This window comes from Ipomoea nil, unplaced genomic scaffold (genome assembly GCF_001879475.1).
Source record: "Ipomoea nil cultivar Tokyo-kokei standard unplaced genomic scaffold, Asagao_1.1 scaffold1509, whole genome shotgun sequence".
Taxonomy (NCBI): Eukaryota; Viridiplantae; Streptophyta; class Magnoliopsida; order Solanales; family Convolvulaceae; genus Ipomoea; species Ipomoea nil.
The window spans coordinates 2,111,295-2,129,635 of record NW_017617937.1 but is presented as its reverse complement, the minus strand read 5'-3'; the positions used below and the strand labels follow the sequence as shown (position 1 = coordinate 2,129,635).

Genomic DNA, 18,341 nt, shown 5'->3' with positions numbered 1-18,341 from the left:
CAGAGCTTTTATCAACTTATATAAATTAGTTACGGAATATTATATATACATATTGTACTAATAATACTAATTAGTTTGCCTTGACGGAGTTTGTATGTATATATGTATGCAATATAAAGTAAGCATGACAAGAAATGACGAAAATGGTGGATCCTAAAATGACATTATTGCCAGCCGTAATCCACAGTTTATATTATATATATAAATATAAACTGTTAATTGGATCTATCTCCAGCCATTACTATAAATAGGTACGTACATATAATGATACCTATCTACCCAACAAGTTAAAATATAAGAAAGAAAGAAGCATTATATTGAATTGAATTATTCCATTATCAGTATAGTAGGAGATCAGAGATGGGAAGAGCTCCATGCTGTGACAAAGCCAACGTGAAGAAAGGGCCATGGTCGCCTGAAGAAGATGCCAAGCTCAAGTCTTATATCCAACAACACGGCACCGGCGGCAACTGGATCACCCTTCCCCAGAAAATAGGTTACTTCTTATATATATGCTAGCTGTTCATCATCATATCAGTGATTAATTCACTGTTCTTCATCCTGGTTAGTTGGATCATATATATATATTGTTTTCAGGGCTCAAGAGATGTGGAAAAAGTTGCCGCCTCCGGTGGCTGAATTATCTCCGCCCCAACATCAAGCATGGTGAGTTTACTGAGGAAGAAGACAACATCATCTGCACCCTCTACATAACCATTGGAAGCAGGTATATATTTATTCATATATACCTAGTTGCTTGATACGATCTCATATTGACTTTGTCAAGATAGAACGACAGATTAGTACTTATTAGCTACTTAACTTAGAGTCCGATCCGAGAACTTTTATGATAGAATTAGGGTTCTATTCTCTGTTCTTGTTTATTATTATAAAAGGCCTGAATGATCAAGACCAGCACCGGCCAGGTAGTAAGAATTGTAAGTGAAGGCCATAAGAGTCAAATCCAGCACTTTATTACCTTTCAATTCACATACATAAGGAAATAAAGTTGTGTCTTTGTTACTAGCTATAGTTTTGAAGGTAATAGTACGGATTTGATCGTAATGGATGAAATTGTTTGGTTTTGAATTAAGGTGGTCCATCATAGCGGCGCAGCTGCCGGGAAGAACAGACAATGATATCAAGAACTACTGGAACACAAAACTGAAGAAAAAGCTACTAGGCACCAAGCTGCAACCACCGCCGCCGCCGTTGCCGTTCCCGCCGCCTGCAGATTTGTATTCTTTGCCGCAGCAAACAGTGCCCCTTCCCACACATTATTCACACATTCATAACCAACCACCATTATCGTCTCTAAGCTGCAGTAGCACCAAGTTTCACTGCCCTGCAGATGATCTTCAACCACACGAAGAAAACCCCATTATTGCTGCTGCAAACACCGCCTTTTCATCTGCATCCATTTTCTCCATGGCCGCCACCAATAATTCCCAGGGATTTAACAGCTTTCCCATCGACCTAGCAGACGACAACCTATTCTATGGATATGATCAGACTCAAGAAAGCTATAGCTATTCAATGGATCTCCACCAAGAAATGGCTCCGCCCAACATTCTTCAAGGGCCAACCTACCTTATTTAGATCATTAATATAATAATCTTTGTGTTTTTGTCAATAATTAATGTTAAACTACTAGTTCTTTATTAGATAGCTAGGTTTCACTGAATCTGGAAATCAAATAATGTCGCTGTGTTGCACTATATATCACTTTCATCATCAAATCATTCATGCATGTAATAAATTCCTGAGATATCTTTATATTATCAACATCATTTCCCCGAGAAAAGAAAACTTTTAATAAAGTTGCTGATGACGATGACGAAGAAAACTCGCAATCACTACTTGTCACTTTAAATAAAAAGTACCATAGAGACGTTTTTACTTTTATTTTTGAGTGACAAGAAAAATCTGCAACCACGATGCACCAAATAAGCCTTCCACTTTTTGTAAACACATTATATTGATGGGATTTATCAGTTAAGGAATCAAGAAACGGCAGCTTCCTCTTAGAGCTATATATCTTCATGACTGCAAATTAATATGTACAATAACATAGAGATGAGGAGAATATCAGAAGTACATGCCATGTTTCTCCAACAACAACAGAAAGACATAATGTCGGATACTTCTTGGGATTTACGAGGATTAGCAGTGTTTGAATGTTGATAAAGTTGGAATTATTTGTCCTTACAATCCCAACAATGGGATATGTCCCAACCCAAGCATTTTAGTCAAGCCACAAAATGTTCAACTATGGACATGTAATACAATGAATGATATGACATGACGCCGTGAGTAATGTGCTTTGCGTACTATTCTTAAAAAGTGTCGGGTTAAAACATTTCATTTTAATGAAAACATAAATACTTTATTAACAATAAATATCAGATATTACTCAGGTCTAAATTTCGCCAGATTATACATGTTATTGTTCATTGTTTATTTTTTTTAGTATTTTTAAACTTAATTTTTTTTATTTAATATTCCGTAGTATTTTTAAAGTGTTTTTTAAACATATAAAATAAATATATTAATACTAAACTTAATATTATCAAAAATTGAGTAAAAATTAAATTTAGCAGTGTTTGACACCGATTAATCGGCGCCTAGGCGCCTTAGCGCCGGTCGGCCGCCTAGCATATCACCATAGTCGGTGTTTTAGGTTGTCGGCCGCCTAAGCTCCGACTAGGCTGCCTAATCAGCTGATTAGCTATTGTTTCCTTTTTCTTTAGAGGGTTATTTCATACAAAATGATATTATTTTTAGCGAATACCCCTAAATCATTCAAATCTAAATTTTTAAAGGTTAATATATATTTAATATTTTAATATTAACTATAAAATATTAAATAATTTATGATTATCATGTCTTTAAAATATTTTAAAAAATATTAAACAAATACAAAATTATAATAAAATATACGAACACCCGAAGAACACCTAAAGATATATTTTCAATTATGAACTTTAATCAAGTCTCGTCAACTAAACTAGACAACTCAAATGAAACTATATGTTTTAGTATGTGACTTCAATCCAACCAGGATATGAGGTCAAAACTCAAAAGCCAGAAATAAACAAAGAGGTGTACTCAATAATAGATTAATTATTACATCATTATATTTAAAAAAAGAAAAGAAAAGATTGACCTGGTGTAAAGTGGCTTTAGTGAATGTTTGATTACTCAAGTGTGGGTCAGTCAACCAAAGCCTAAGACTGTTACACTTTTCTATATTAGCTTTTGTTAATGAACCACTCACGGAAATTACTGACATAGCTTCTCTGAACATTTCTTCATCACAGCTACAAAAAGGGGCAAAAGCTGTTTTGCATTTTGATTCAGATTGATACCTAACTCTTCACTTTTTAAATATATATATGTGTAAAAATTTGTCATGACTAAAATTAAAGTTTTAACATAAAAATTTGAACTCAATCAAAGCCAAATTGAAGATTATGTTTTATCTACACAAATTATAATTAAACTGTGATAATACAAATTTATATATACTTTATATATTATATATTCAACATCTTTTTTTTTTCACTAATTATTTATTGAAATCAATTTGAAGCCTAGTTGCTCATGTTATATTCATGGCACATATATGATACATGATTGGTTCTTAGTAATTAATGATGTATATTAGGTGCAAAAGGGATGCTCTCACCCACAAGGCATTCACACATCGATCTAATAGGATGGTAAATAGATAAATTATGGTAGCTCAACAGCCTTTTAGGTAATTAAGAGGACCAGTATTTGGTACATACGGTCTTTTAAATAAAAGGATCGGTACTAATTAGTACTCACAAGGAACCCACCACATTGAGTATTGTTCCCACTGCACACTACGACTTCAATTTCAGGACTCCTGCGTATCTGTCATCCGAGTATACTAGTATAGACACAAAACTGCAATTCTATTTTGTAAGATTTAAACATAATATTTTATGAGTAAAATGATATTCTTGTATTTTTTTCTTTTTAAAAAATTGTTCTAAGAATTGAAATTAAAAAGGTTGTTTGACAATTCACATGTACTTTGATTTACTATTCTGTGGATTACCCTCCTTTGTTGACTATTATGATCTGTTTATATTTTCTATTGCATCTTTATTGTAACTATGAGTTGAAACACAAGCTCAAAGCAAGCACCGCTCTTTACAGATAAGTTCTGAAGCTCAGCTCCTTTGAGCTTTTTGACAAATGACAAGTATATTATATATATATATATATATATATATATATATATATATATATATACACTGTGATCTCTAATAAGGTTAATACCCCTAAGTACAAGTTACAATAATGAAGGGGGCACTTGATTGGACAGTTTACTTAATAACAATAAAGTTTCAATTTTGATTTCTTATGAGAGTTGTTTATTGACTTTTTTTGTTTGAGTTAGTGTATTTGTCTTTTGCCGACTAGGGTTATAAGGCAAGTTTTACTCAAAATGCGTTTTGCAGACTTTTCTATCAAAGTTACAATTAGCTAACAATATTGAATTGAATTACCCAATGAAAGGCACACATCTGGGGAGAATAGCAGCAAAAAATGGATTATATATATTCTCTTGATGTATATTTTTTGTTTGCATGAGATCAGTGGTAAGACTTGAGATGGAAGACTTGACACTTGGGCTTGTAGCCACCTTTTTTGACAGCCTGCTGAAACTTTTTATTCGCAGCTTCATTCTCCTCCAGGCTAATCTGAGTGAAAAACCGTGTCCACCATGTTGAGCTCCTCATTTTCGCCTTCACAACCAACCATTCTGTACTGTTAGACTATATATATATATATTGAGATTACTATGAAACCTATAACACCAGAAGGATCGGAGGAAGAGACTTACTGGACGCCCAAATTTGGTTAGCTCTGTAACTTTTGCTTTCGACTGCCCTGGAGAACCTAATAAAAACAAAGTTTCTTCAATCAATTTATTTACCTATGTTAGACTGTTGGCTTACTAACCACGAGGTTCCAAATTTGACCACAATGCAGGATTTTACATGTATGCCCACTGTTGGAAATTATGGAATTTTCGACCGCCTGAGAGTGATCTTAAATCAAGTCTAAAGTAAAAAGTGGTTGGAACAAGGCTTTCGACTTGATTTAAGATCAATTTCAGGTCAGTCGAAAATTCCATAGTTTCAACAGTAACCCTCGGGTAGTGACTGAGGGTTTCTCGGCCCTCGTAGAAGATTTACCTGTGAAGATGATTAGACCATCAGAGGAGACTCTTGCGAGCTCAGGAAGTGTTTTGTTAAGGTATTTAGGCGAGAGGTAATCGGTTGCATCAGAGACAAGAGAAAGGGAGAAGGATTTGGGTCGGTAAGGGAGAAGAAACTTGATATCTGCAACACGTACAACACCCCTATGCACAAGGCTTTTACAGTTCACATCGGCATCCTCGATATCGTATGGCTCCACTCCCCAGGCTTCACTTCCCTCTTCTTTCACCAATTTCGACACCACTGAACAGGAATCAGGCCCTACGTGCAATATTCTATGCATACTGTCACCATATGCCTTTCTTAAATACGCTAATGTTTTTGAAACCTCTGACGTGCATGTCAAGTCTCCTGCATGCATGCATCAATCAAACTTCAAATTTAATTTCCAATATATATAATATAATGCATTATATTACAAGATAACTAATTGATACAGATCGAGTAGTTTACCATCATTAATCCTGCTAAGTGCTACTTTGTTGAATCCAGCTAAACCTAAAACATATGACGACAAAACTTATCAAATCAGAGCCATATACGTTAATGTTCTTTTGGGTCTCAAGGGAAACTAAGCAGTCACTAGCCGATAAAGTACTAAACATGTACCTGAGTGTCGATAAAAATAGACAACAACAGCGACAACACCCTGAAACCAAAGACGGACAGCTAGTATTAAGGTAAATCATATGATCAAGTTGTTTTTCATGTATGATATTAGGGCGGGAATCTTTATTACTATGAGACTAATCTTGGAATTAAATGTAATTAGAGGAGTAGGTACCAGAATGAGGAGTATGGTAACTAAAGGGGAAACACGAGTTTTTGGATGCAAAAGCCCTCCGAGGCTTCCACCACCGCCAAATCGCCGTGAAGGGTTTCCCGGCCGCCTTGACATCGATCACTTCTTCCGATCCGATCCGGAGCGTGTCAACACGGACTAAAATATATATACAGGCAGATGGATGGATAAGATAGATCCAAGCTAAGTGATGATGAGTACTACGTACGTTTCTACTGGATCAATCTTATTGAACGGAAAAATCTGGGTATACAGTGAAGAAGCTTTGATCTCTACGAAAAGTAGTCACAGATATGGTTTTTGGGGCGATTTAGCGATTATAACTCTGTAAGTGCCTTTAGTTTTAGGGGACATGGTAAACAAACCATCCATTTTTAAGAGTTGGGATGGTGTGATCTACAGATCCACTTTTTCCGATCCTTTAATTTGCAGATCGAGACTAGAATTGGTCCTGTAACTACCAACCCTAGCTAGCTCCGGAGTAAAACTTCTGTGTTTTGATTGGACCAAGACACTGCCGTCTTTGTCCACCGGTGGACAAATTAAAGATGCTAACATATACGTATTGTTTAATTTTAAAGGATATATTATTTTTAAAAGAGGAATAATTTTAAATAACTAATACTTATCACCACTCCGAAAAGGAGTTTTTCTTATGTTTATTCCCTCTTTGATACTGTCCTAAAAAATCAAACTAATAATATTCATTTTTCTATATAAAGGTCAAAGGCCTTTAAAAATACATATCCTCACAAATGAACATGCAAAATAGTTATAAAATTACACGGACACCCCCACGGGGCCATGACTAATAAACAAATTAAAGGACTATTGAGGTGATATTATAATTATTATTAGAGTTAATACCAAAATCGTCCTCGACTATAGTGGTTTTTCTCAATTTCGTCCTAAACGACTTTGGTGACCTAATATCGTCCCAGACTTTTGTGTTTCGCTCAATTTAGTCCTCCATTTGTTATTCCATCAAATTAGTGTTAAATAAAGGGACAATTCAGTAATGTCAATATTGATCTCTCTTTACTTTCAACTTGTGAAGTGCGAAATTCTTCTTTCTTGTACGAATTACACCCAGAATTACTCCCGGACCTGCAAATCAAATTTTATATTTCTTGTACGAATTACACCCAGAATTACTCCCGGACCTGCAAATCAAATTTTATATTCGCAGTTTTAGGAGTAATTCGTAAAAAAAAAAGGGATTTCGCAGTTCACATGTCGCAGGTCACTAAAGTCGTTTAGGACGAAATTGAGAAAAACCACTATAGTCGAGGACGATTTTGGATATTAACTCATTATTATTATTACTATAAAACAGAGATTCTGGGAAAAAAGGTACTTTTGGCCTTTTGGGTTCTGATACCTTAATTGCCGAATACAAATGCTTTAGGTTAATGTCAGTTTCACATCATTCAGTTCTGTTATTCGATGGTTCAATTCATTAATTGTGAGTTTTACTCTTTAATTGAATAATTAACAGTGATAATCGCGATTTTTTAAAAATAATGTTTGAATTGTAATAGAAAAGTAGAAAACTGTGGTAAACAGACCCTCTTAGTCTGTATTTTTAAAGTCCAAAAAAATATTAATTTTTTTGAATTACAAGAGAAATCCACAATCAGTATAGATGGTGTGCAGGTGTTAAACTCAATTTTGTAATTCTAGTTAACAAAGTCCCTGTGTAAATCAGTCTAGGTTGTTTATAACTGACCAGCTTAAATCAAAAAGTCCAATAAACTGTTTATATTGTGAATTAGACATTGAACCTTGTGATTATCAAACCAATGACTTGATCTACTATCGGACTTGCAAAAAAAAATTAAAAAATGTAACTTTGGTGAGAAGAAATTGAGGTGTACGTGATTTGCAAACTCCTATGAAACATTAGCGTTTATATATGGCATTATGCTTTGGACTGGTTGTGTGAATAATTGAAAGAGTGAAGCTGACGACATGGCCGGATCAAACTTATTCTCTTATTCCTTATGCTACCACATGCACCACTGTTTTATTTGTTCATGGAATTTCTCGCCCAACCAACCTGCTGGCACCCACCCACATCTTCATATTACCTAGGACACACATAAACACAAAAAAGAAGAGATTTTGAAGAGAGCTGAGGGATTGCACCAGATCAGATCAGAACATGGCAGCAGCAGAGAAGAAGCAGCCCTTACAGTGTTGCGAACCAGAGTTCTTTATATACATTGCAGTAAGTGTTGTGCTAGTTGTGTTCGCTGGAATGATGTCCGGCTTGACATTAGGCCTCATGTCCATGAGCATCGTGGATCTTGAGGTTACTGCAAAGTCTGGGAAGCCCAGGGACCGCCTTCATGCATGTATATATGTAACACCTATATATTCTTATGTGTTTCTCACTTGTGATTTAAAACAAATTTAATTTCTCTGCTTCTTTAATTGTCTCTGCAGCCAAGATCTTGCCAGTAGTGAAAAAGCAGCATCTCTTACTTTGCACACTTCTTATCAGTAATGCTGCAGCTATGGAGGTATTCAAGTTTTCATACTTACACTACATTTGACATGGAAATTTATTACACTTTTTTCTATTCCCAGGCACTTCCTATTTTTCTTGATGATTTGGTTCCAGATCTTGTTGCCATTCTTCTTTCAGTCACTTTGATACTTTTATTTGGTGAGGTTAGTTTTCTTCCACCTGATCGCGCGCTTTATATGATGCTCAATTCCATATTTTCCTAAATTTTCATGTCATCATGCTATTGCAGATCATACCACAATCTGTTTGCTCAAGGTATGGTTTAGCCATAGGAGCCGCGGTTGCTCCAGCTGTTCGTGTTCTCATGTGGTTTTGGTTTCCAGTGGCCTATCCAATAAGTAAGGTAATATGTCAATCCTTCACAACTCTGATATGTATGGTCAAAACAATCAGCTATCAGCTATCAGCTAATTGATCATTTGTAATTCGATCATGTGTTTTTATATCACAATAATCAGCTGTTAGACTGTATCCTGGGGCATCAGCATAAATCTCTTTTTCGACGAGCTGAGCTGAAAACATTGGTTGATTTGCATGGAAATGAGGTACATTATATTCCACCTGTCACTTCTTGATCAGATTGTTGGATCTGTCAAATTTATGGTGTTTCCAGAAATGTTGTTGTTTTGGTGTAGGCTGGGAAGGGGGGAGAGCTATCAATTGATGAGACAACCATCATTGCAGGAGCACTTGAACTTGCAGAGAAAACAGCAAAAGATGCCATGACCCCCATATCTGAAACTTTCACAATTGATATCAATGCCATACTAGACAGGTGCATTTAAAGTGTGGGAAACATAATTAATTTCATTCCAAACATGTATATATGCTGATCTGATGAGAACTGTACGAGCAGGAACACGATAAATTTGATCTTGGAGAAAGGACACAGTAGAGTGCCTGTATATTATGAGCAACCAACAAACTTAGTTGGCCTCATTCTGGTAATTCATTGCTTTTAATTTCCTTCTTCAAAGCAGAATCAATTCCATTATAACTGTTTCAGAATATTGCAGGCCAAGAATTTGGTGACAATCAACCCAGCAGACGAGGTACCTGTCAAGAATGTAACAATTCGTCGCCTTCCAAGGTACTACAAAAAATCTGCATCTTTAATTTCAGGCTTTAATTTCTGCCCATGTTTCCTAACATACATAGATTTCAGAGTTTCAGAGACAATGCCCTTGTACGACATACTAAACGAGTTCCAGAAAGGACTAAGTCACATGGCAGTTGTTGTGAAATGCCAAAATGATACAATGGAGAAAAGAAGCAGCAGCCTGTCAAGCAGAAATGGTTTGCCTTTTTGTCTTTCGTTTTCGTTTTCCCCCATTTAGCTTCTTCATGTTGAATGTGAACTGCTGTGAGAGCAGTGATGATAGATATTCCTGGAGGAAGCTTTCCACAAAAGAGAAGCTTGAGGGCCAGAAGATCACTGAGAAGGTTAAGGGGATTGTCTTCTGCAAATGCAAACGTTTCGCGAAGGGAATACTCAAAGAGCAGAAGGTGGTCAGAAGAATTTCACCCAGCAGTCCTGCCTGTTCATGAAAAGCCAGTTTTAACTCTCACACCAGATGAAGTGGTTGGCATTATAACCATGGAAGATGTCATAGAACAGCTTCTCAAAGTATACAAACCTTCACTCTTCAATTCCTCTTTCTTTTTTCATTCAATTCTCTCAGCACACTAAATGGCCTGGCCTTAATGTTGATATATTCGATCTGCAGGAAGAGATCTATGATGAAACAGATCACCATGATGAGGCTTTTTAGACAGATAATGATGATGAGATTGTGGTGTTGCAGATTTGCAGGAATATAATGCAAGAACCACTGCACCTATATATCAAGTTGGAATTTTTTTTTTTTTTTTTCTTCCCATGTTTTCTTGTAAGAATCTAAGAGAAGCCCGTGACAGAGAAGAAGCGGAACTGGCCTTCTTCCTCAATTATATGTATGTGTAATTGCTATGAATCAAATGCAGAACAGCTTTTTGTTCTTGCATGCAAAGCCCAAAAACTATATAAAATAATGAGAACGTATTGAGAAATCAAAGATACGATCTTATTATTACTAAACCTTCAAGTTTACAATAATTATAAAATGAGTTCTCTGATCTTAAAAATTTTTTAACAATTATAAAATTTATCTTGTGTTTTTTTACTAAAATCATCAATCATTGATGAACCATGATAGATAACTCGGATCAGTCCTTATTTTTTACCATGTTCTCATTTAATCATGCTCCTATATATATACTTCTTCCGTTCCATTTTATGTGTCTGGTTCGGTTAACGAGGCTCGACTGGAGTTAACTTTAATTCAATTTTTCATAATATTAAGTTTAGAATTAGTATACACTAAAAGTACTATTAAACTACACTAAAAGTACAATTAAATACCAAAAAATTAAATTTAAAAATAAGTAAAAAATACTAAAGAAAATAAACAAAGAAGAAAGAGCTGGTTTGACCCATGAATAGTAAGTATAATAGATAAAATGGGACGGAAGGAGTATATGATTATTATATATTTCATTTTTATCTAATATTTTTTTTTAATATTTATTTATTAAATCCAAGTATATATATCAAACTCTTAAAAACCTATAACATGTATGTCTTTAAAAAAGCTTCACGCGGAGCAAATCCTATTATAAACTCAGACTTGGATCTAAAAGAAAATCTATTTACAAACTCAATCCTTAATTTAACCTGTTATAACAGGTCCAGACTAAATTTGTCCAGGCCTACCTCAATTTGTCCTATTTTAATTCAATCTCCGTGCGCCCCACGCCTCCCAAAACGATGTCGTTTTGTTAAGTTTTTTTTTAAAAAAAAATCATATGTTTCAAATGCACATAAACTCATAACAGAATACACATAATCTAACATAATACATAATACACATAAATTTTTAACTGAATATACATAATGGGATTTGGTTAACATATTACACATAAACTCTTAACTGAATACACATAAACTCATAACACAATGCACATAAACTTTTAAATGAATACTTATAATGAGGTTTGGTTAACATAATACATATAAACTCTTAACTGAATACACATAAACTTTTAACTGAAATACTGAATACACATAATATGGTTTGATTTGTTTGGGCGAACGAAGTGACGTTAGCAAGAAACGCACGTTTTATGCCCGGTGGTGCACGATATAAATTGCCATTTTCATCCCACCTATCCTAGCAAAGAAACCGGGTGGTCAAATGCTCTGTCAGGCCGGGATGTGGGGGAGTTCAGCCTTGGAATAAAGAAACCGGGTGGTGTATTATAACCCAACCCAAAAGCCCATACCCACTTTTTGTCAGTAGCCATGAATTCCAGGATGATCCAGAATAGGCCTCAAGAGGAAAAAAAACAAAGTCTCTTAACATTAGTGTTTGGGCCTTGTTAATTCAGACCAAAATCATCCTAAGATTGCGGGCTTAGTAGATCCAGCCGACGAAATATTCCGCTTTTGCATGCCGACCAGACATCATAATAATGTTTACACTTGGCCGGAATCATTACATTTTACACGCACGAATACATCAACTCACTATATCGCCCACCACCTAGCTAAATTAGTCGGACAATTAATTTATAATACTAAAATTTCAAATTTAACTTTAAGTGAGAACGATATATTGAATTTCACAAACAAGATAATGGCTCGATTTAATAAAATAGTTAGTCTATCAATCAATTTTGACTTGTTTGATCACTATTAGCTGTTTGACTTGATTAAACATACAACTAATATGAGTATTTGATTAATTAGCTTTTAGTAACAGTTTATTGCTTTAAAATACTAAAATTCAAAAAAAGGCTTAAAACAGCTTATTAAATAAGCTTTTTGAAAAAGTCAATTTGTATAAAATCAACTACCAGCTAACAGTTAATTTACCAAACATTTTTCTACAATCAATTAGTCAAACTCACCAACCCAATCAACTAACAATTATTTACCAAATAGCTCAATATTGTTACCTCAATATAATTAATAATATTGGCTCAATTTGGCAGACATTTCTGAAAAAGCTGTTCTTCTAACAACCTTATTTTAGTTTTCCAAGTTTTGGACACAGAATCCTTCTTTTGACCACAGCAATATCATATCCTACCGTCCTGGGTTGATATCTTCTTGATACAGATCAGCAGCTGATTAAGATACGGTTAGTAACTAATCCCACCTTAATCTGGAGCTTCATTAGTCGCATATATAATATATCCAACAACGCCGTACCCTTTTCGCACGTTTCTACAAAAACAAAGAAAACAAAACCCTTTGCTGATGCAGCCAAGCAGGAAAAGAAAGACAAAAAGTTTATGAAGAACAAAAGCAGCAACTACAGAGTGTGATTAAATTAATTAATGTTAATCGTCCATCCAAATAATAGAGATGATAATATATAACTGTGTGTGTGAGAGAGAGAGAGAGTCCAGTCTGCAGTGCACCCATTATATTGCATTCTCCCTTATCTTTTTGAATAATTGGGAGGCATGTTTCCATCAACTTTAGACAAAGCTCATGAAAGAATCTAGTAATGATGATGTTGGAGAGAAAGGTACTGGCCGGAACTAACATCAGGGAAAATGAACTATAATAATAATAATAATAATATTGTTATTATTAAAGAAAATAAGAAAAAAGAGAGGTAATTATATATATATTCCTATTATGGTCAAAGGCTCCAGAGAAATACCCACCAATCTTTTAACACTTTGAGCTGTGATGGTACTTGGCAGGACAATAAATGAAATATGCAATTATGATGATTTGAATCATCCAATGTAGTGCCCAATATCGTTTCATGCAATTTTTCTACCAGAAAATAATCATGTCATGCAAATTCCTGCATGACAGTCTATACATTATGGGAGATATATGCTAAGTGGCCAAGTACAGGTGTTTTTGCATCCATTTTTTTGTTTTTTAAAATTCAAGTATCCTAGTTTTGCCAGACATTTGTGGGTTGCGCGCTGTAACTAGCTAGAAACGAGTTTTTAAATGCAGTTTCTCAATCACTGAATCACTATCCCGGGCGCAACTAAGTTAATCAGGTGGTTGCCAACTACGACCTTGTAATATGATGGCGTCCTGGTTACCTTTATAATTGAATGATTATAGGTTCAAACCCTGGTGATGGGAGTTTAGATTCTTTGAATTAAAAATGATTGAGAAAGTATAAAACAAATACTATCTTGTAAAGAATCATGAGTACTTTTAATGAGATCGGCTTATTGGCTTTCAACCCGGCTTTCTTGGGTTGGGGGTTTATTGGCTTTCCTATGTTGGTTACCCCTTATGATTCTTTGACAACTATGGTTACAATAAGAAATTTATTCCATGCACACTCTGGGGTAGTAGTTTTGAGTTGGTCATCCCTTTTGGGGCCTCATAGAGCATTATTGCTTACACATGTTTGAACTTGTAACTTGTAATAAGATTAATTAATTTTGGTTTGTAATATATCTTATACTAGCCAGACTCGGATTTTGGGCTGTGCAAGTTGGGCGACCGCACATGGCCCCAAATTTTAGAGGGGCCCCAATAGAAGCTCAATATTTTATTTTTACCTAGTTAGTTTAGAAATACAAATTAAAAGTTTTTAATTAAACTTAAAAGACTTTATAAAGAAATGGTAGGAACATGTATTTATTGTATTTTAACTTTGAGATCTAAGGTTCAAAACTTGTGCACACTATTATTATTATTCCATAATATGTCTATTTTTACTTGTGCGTTGCACGGAAAATATTTGTTATAATCTTAAAATTATAACAACGAATATTATATAGTGCAATTGATGAAATTGGTTGTATCGATTATGTTTTTTTTTTTTTATGTTATCCTTGCTTGAATTCGAGCAAATAATTGTACAATTTTCCGTGCAGTGTACGTGCGATGTGCGTGCAGTGTGCGTGCGATGCACGGATAATTTTTTTTTTGTTATATATTTAGATAATAAAATTACGGTATTAGTTTTATGGATTTTAATTTTAATAAGGGCTTATTTATTTATCCAAACAGGGCCATAAAAATCTAAAAACCGACCCTGCCAAAAATTAAAATTAATATGCGTTGACCCTAATGTGAAGTTTGTCTAAGATAAAATGAATTGAAGAACGTAACGTAGGTTACAAGAGCTAGCTAGCTAGCTAGCTATTTTTCACTTAAAATTAATTAATCCACCCAAATATTTAAGCAGTAGTAAATCCGAAAAACCTCGTACAAGGAATCTAGCTAAGTTATAGGTCATCTTTGATCGTCATCATGAGAAAGATCTCCGATGTTTCACACAATTAACGTTAACGCCGAATTAAACGTAACCATGATATATCATCATCATCAGCTAGCTAGCTACTTTAGCTATGCATCTGTCCATGCAGCGAAAACCGGCAAAGGACACCTCAGCTGCGCCGCCGCCGCCGACGAAATCCAAGAATTCACGTTACTCACACTACTACTAGTTCCGTAGAAATTGGCCGCCGCCGGCGACTGAAAGTGCACCGGCGGGGCGGTGTTGGTCGTCTTGTCAGGGCTGCCTTCCCTGGAGCTTTCGACGCTGTTTACCAACGAAGAATTGCCAGTCGACAGATGATTATTAGTCGTCGTCTTCACCATCATCATCGTATTATCCATCCCCTCCAAACCTAAACAGGAGCTTCTGAAATCATCACCAACACCGCCGCCGCCCGGTTTTTGGTTATACGCCGCCGCCGCCGTCATGTTCTTGCTCCGCCGCGCTTGTTCGCCGGTGAGAAGCGTGCTACTCGCCATTATCCGCTCCACGTCGTACCTGGAAACGTCGAAATTCGTCACTGCATTCAAACCTCGAAACTTGATCGCTGCAATATCATAAGCCTCCGCCGCTTCTTCCTGCGTGCCTGAAATTCAATAAACAGATCAGATTCTCAAACCCATAAAAACAGCTTTTCAGCAGATCAGATGATTAGTATGTATGACCATTATATTGTTGAGCTTAACGAGAACAAAGCAAAAAAAAAAAAAGACAATTAAAATGTGAAAATAACGGGACGACAAAGGGGAGCTGATGATCTGAGATCGAAAACCCAGAAAGAGATGAGATATGGAGAATTGAAGTGAATCAAGACAGAAAAGAAAAGCAAAAGATTCCCAATCTGATCAGCCTTATTATGCGTCTTGCTGACAAACATGCAGCCATTCAAAACCTCGCGACAGCTCGTGATAAGCCTGCAGTCTTACACTACTACGGCAAAAAAATAAAGTACTAAAGAGAAAACACCCTTTACTCACATATCAACAAAGACTTAATCTTTGCCTTTCTAAATATTATATTAATGAGGTGCTAATTTAATGACTTCAACTTTATTACATAATTAATTGGTAGGAATGGAAATTGTTGCACCGTTCACATGATGATCAAGAAAGTCAATAATGTCTGTTGCACTTACTGAATGTTCCCAGATAAAGATCTTTGTTTCCAGCAACTCGGCCGATTCGAGCTTGCCATCTTCCATGCTGATGGTGTCTGCTAAAGGAAAAGAGAGAAGTAAGTGACTTCAGTGACACAAAATAGCATCCATTAATTTATTGCACTCTTTTCTGAGTGACGAGGAAAACCCACAAACACTATTTGAGAATGTGTACTGGGTCAACCTGCCTTGTGACCCTATTTGGTAAACAGTGTTAAACTATGATAGGTTACTCAGCTCAAACCAAGAAGACCAATAAGCCGTTTTAACTTGGTTGGGGTGACACTAATTTATTGCATTCTTGGTGCTATAGTAAATGTATGTAGGAAGGTAATATGAAGACCTTGTGACTCCTCTATAGATTGAAGCTCCCCTTGAGAAGCCACTGCTCCTTCTGAAAAGGGAATGCAAAGGTGAAAACCAGAAGCAGAGAGACAAAGAGATCTAGTGGAGGGGATTAAGATTTAAGAAACAAACTAAGCTAAGATACCTTCTTAGGTGGGCAACATATTCTTGCCTGGTCATGTTCTTCATTTCATCTATCTCTTGATGATAGTTCTCCAACTACATACATGACAGATTTGCAGACAGATGTTAGATTTAGGAAGAAAGTTTGCAGCATAAATGATATTAAGGTTGGTTCATTACTGGGAAATTGATATGGGTAGCTGGTCCCCAGTATTTGATTGCAGCCAAATCATATGACCTTGCTGCCTTTTCTTCCATGTCATAGCCCCCTAAAATTTGAAACCATCAAAAATTCAATACTGCTGTGTATATAATGTTTTGGGGGCATGGGGAATTGGTAAAACAGATCATGTTTTACCTAGATAAACTGCAGCCATTTGGTGTTGTCCCCAGCAACAAAAAAGATCATGGAAGACAAAAATGAATCAGATTACTAGGTAAGAAACTATGAACAAATGTTATGTCAGTTTCATGGTTTATATATGTTTACAAACCTTGCCTCCCTTTCCTGCTCTGTCCTTCTTTCTTACAACTGTTGTCCCACAAGTGAGCTTCATATCTACCAGTCCATCTGTGCCTGCAATGAATATATGGTCAAAACCCAAAACAATAAACATTTTATGTATCATAAACTGTATCACAAAGCTGAAGTGATGATCTAACCTAGTAACACCTCTGTACTGAGATGTTCTTTGCCCAAATGTGTCAAAGGATTTTCTGTGAGTAATCTGTTTCTGATCCACCACCTTATCAGACCCTCTTTTCTTGGTTTCCGGGGCCAAGGACTGTGTAACAGTGGGTGTGATTTGGTGGTTTGGGGCGGTGATACAGCTTGACTGTGAGCCAGGGCTCATTGATAAGCTCAGAGACTGAAAATCGCCATATCCCATAGCTCCAATAGATCCAGTAGTAGATTCTCCACCATTTTCATTCATTACATGCTCCCCTGAAAACCCCCTGGAAACCCAGTTCTTTAACCCAACACTAGTTGCCGACGACATTTGGTTTTCTGCCATTGTTGGGAGCTGAAGCTCATGCCCACCACCTCTCATTGCTGCAGAGTAGTCTTGGAAGTGGTGAGCCACCACAATCTGTTGTTCCTGGTGCTTGGAGTTTTCTTGAAGATGGTTGAGGAAATCTTGACCGTCCATTCCACCACCTCTGTCGTCATAGTGATGGTGGGGCGCCATTGTTGCATCCCCAAAGAAGTCCTCAAGCTTCGGCGGCGTTGGAATCACCAAACCTTCACAGTCAAAAATGGGAAGAACCAGAAAGATTATATATATTCCAAGAAGGAAATTAAAGAAATTAAGAAGCACTGTACTGTAGTGTACAGAAGATTTAGGTAAAAACCTTGGGGGTGTGACCTGTTGAAAGATTCCATAATGCAAAGAGAGCCATCAGACTTGAGAGGCATTACAGAGAAAGAAGACAACAGCCCTGCATTCTCACCTTCAAGCCCATAGTAAATGGCATTTGCATTAGGATAGTTGATAGAGTGGGCTAAACTGGAATGGGAAGACAGGGAAAAACCCAACCAGTTGCCATTATTGCTGCCAGACCCATCATTACTCAAAGACTTCATTTTTGTTTTCTTTTGTTTTTGGTTCTCTCAAAGAAATGAAACCCAGAACGAAGAGATTTTCTGAAAACTTCTCGAGGGGAAAAGCAAAGTCAGTCATGCATTGGGATACCAAATAAACTACCATACTCCTCCATATATATATCCATGCGCTAGCTAGTATTAACCTTCACCTTCTTTAATCTCTCTTCTGCTTTCTGAAAGCTGCCTGGCCTGGTTTACTATTTTGTT

General features: G+C 36.1%; 4 protein-coding genes across 7 annotated transcripts; 2 read left to right on the top strand and 2 right to left on the bottom strand.

The window, feature by feature from the left end:
* Positions 1-360: 360 nt before the first annotated feature.
* Positions 361-1,659, top strand: LOC109189235 (transcription factor RAX1-like). The gene is made up of 3 exons (XM_019340046.1): positions 361-496; positions 598-727; positions 1,095-1,659. The coding sequence occupies exons 1-3, from the start codon at positions 361-363 to the stop codon at positions 1,597-1,599; spliced, it is 771 nt and encodes a 256-aa protein (XP_019195591.1). The 3' UTR covers positions 1,600-1,659.
* Positions 1,660-4,529: 2,870 nt separating this feature from the next.
* LOC109189234 (uncharacterized protein At3g49720-like) lies at positions 4,530-6,238 on the bottom strand. The gene is made up of 6 exons (XM_019340045.1): positions 6,043-6,238; positions 5,868-5,907; positions 5,712-5,756; positions 5,235-5,609; positions 4,880-4,935; positions 4,530-4,781 (listed from the first exon to the last, which is right to left on the bottom strand). The coding sequence occupies exons 1-6, from the start codon at positions 6,154-6,156 to the stop codon at positions 4,629-4,631; spliced, it is 783 nt and encodes a 260-aa protein (XP_019195590.1). The 5' UTR covers positions 6,157-6,238; the 3' UTR covers positions 4,530-4,628.
* A 1,907-nt stretch (positions 6,239-8,145) lies between these two features.
* LOC109189233 (DUF21 domain-containing protein At2g14520-like) lies at positions 8,146-10,642 on the top strand. 2 transcript variants are annotated; one of them, XM_019340043.1, is made up of 11 exons: positions 8,147-8,417; positions 8,509-8,585; positions 8,653-8,736; positions 8,823-8,936; positions 9,052-9,138; positions 9,229-9,368; positions 9,450-9,537; positions 9,610-9,683; positions 9,759-9,889; positions 9,967-10,220; positions 10,321-10,642. In XM_019340043.1, exons 1-11 carry the CDS (start codon positions 8,225-8,227, stop codon positions 10,363-10,365), a joined length of 1,287 nt encoding a protein of 428 aa, XP_019195588.1. In that variant the 5' UTR covers positions 8,147-8,224; the 3' UTR covers positions 10,366-10,642. The 2 variants fall into 2 exon arrangements, with proteins under 2 accessions (XP_019195589.1, XP_019195588.1); XM_019340044.1 differs by lacking the exon at positions 8,653-8,736 and having other exon boundaries at positions 8,146-8,417.
* Positions 10,643-14,696: 4,054 nt separating this feature from the next.
* LOC109189232 (AP2-like ethylene-responsive transcription factor ANT) lies at positions 14,697-18,341 on the bottom strand. 3 transcript variants are annotated; one of them, XM_019340040.1, is made up of 10 exons: positions 17,882-18,341; positions 17,192-17,771; positions 17,023-17,105; positions 16,887-16,895; positions 16,709-16,797; positions 16,551-16,624; positions 16,404-16,454; positions 16,040-16,116; positions 14,972-15,490; positions 14,697-14,940 (listed from the first exon to the last, which is right to left on the bottom strand). In XM_019340040.1, exons 1-9 carry the CDS (start codon positions 18,111-18,113, stop codon positions 14,973-14,975), a joined length of 1,713 nt encoding a protein of 570 aa, XP_019195585.1. In that variant the 5' UTR covers positions 18,114-18,341; the 3' UTR covers positions 14,697-14,940; position 14,972. The 3 variants fall into 3 exon arrangements, with proteins under 3 accessions (XP_019195585.1, XP_019195586.1, XP_019195584.1); XM_019340041.1 differs by having other exon boundaries at positions 14,697-15,490; positions 17,192-17,598; positions 17,650-17,771; positions 17,882-18,338; XM_019340039.1 differs by having other exon boundaries at positions 14,697-15,490.

Bases quoted from the DNA above. Each gene is read 5' to 3' on its own strand.
- LOC109189235 (XM_019340046.1), top strand. From the start codon at position 361: ATGGGAAGAGCTCCATGCTGTGACAAAGCCAACGTGAAGAAAGGGCCA. The intron at 497-597 runs GTTACTTCTTAT...TATTGTTTTCAG, and splicing joins CACCCTTCCCCAGAAAATAG to GGCTCAAGAGATGTGGAAAA. The intron at 728-1,094 runs GTATATATTTAT...TTTTGAATTAAG, and splicing joins TACATAACCATTGGAAGCAG to GTGGTCCATCATAGCGGCGC.
- LOC109189234 (XM_019340045.1), bottom strand. From the start codon at position 6,156: ATGTCAAGGCGGCCGGGAAACCCTTCACGGCGATTTGGCGGTGGTGGA. The intron at 4,936-5,234 runs GTAAATCTTCTA...TGTTTTTATTAG, and splicing joins TGGTCTAATCATCTTCACAG to GTTCTCCAGGGCAGTCGAAA. The intron at 4,782-4,879 runs GTAAGTCTCTTC...TTGGTTGTGAAG, and splicing joins TAACCAAATTTGGGCGTCCA to GCGAAAATGAGGAGCTCAAC.
- LOC109189233 (XM_019340043.1), top strand. From the start codon at position 8,225: ATGGCAGCAGCAGAGAAGAAGCAGCCCTTACAGTGTTGCGAACCAGAG. The intron at 9,139-9,228 runs GTACATTATATT...GTTTTGGTGTAG, and splicing joins TTGATTTGCATGGAAATGAG to GCTGGGAAGGGGGGAGAGCT. The intron at 9,369-9,449 runs GTGCATTTAAAG...CTGTACGAGCAG, and splicing joins ATCAATGCCATACTAGACAG to GAACACGATAAATTTGATCT.
- LOC109189232 (XM_019340039.1), bottom strand. From the start codon at position 18,113: ATGAAGTCTTTGAGTAATGATGGGTCTGGCAGCAATAATGGCAACTGG. The intron at 17,106-17,191 runs GTTAGATCATCA...TATTCATTGCAG, and splicing joins CAGTACAGAGGTGTTACTAG to GCACAGATGGACTGGTAGAT. The intron at 15,491-16,039 runs GTAAGTGCAACA...ATTGAATTTCAG, and splicing joins TCTTTATCTGGGAACATTCA to GCACGCAGGAAGAAGCGGCG.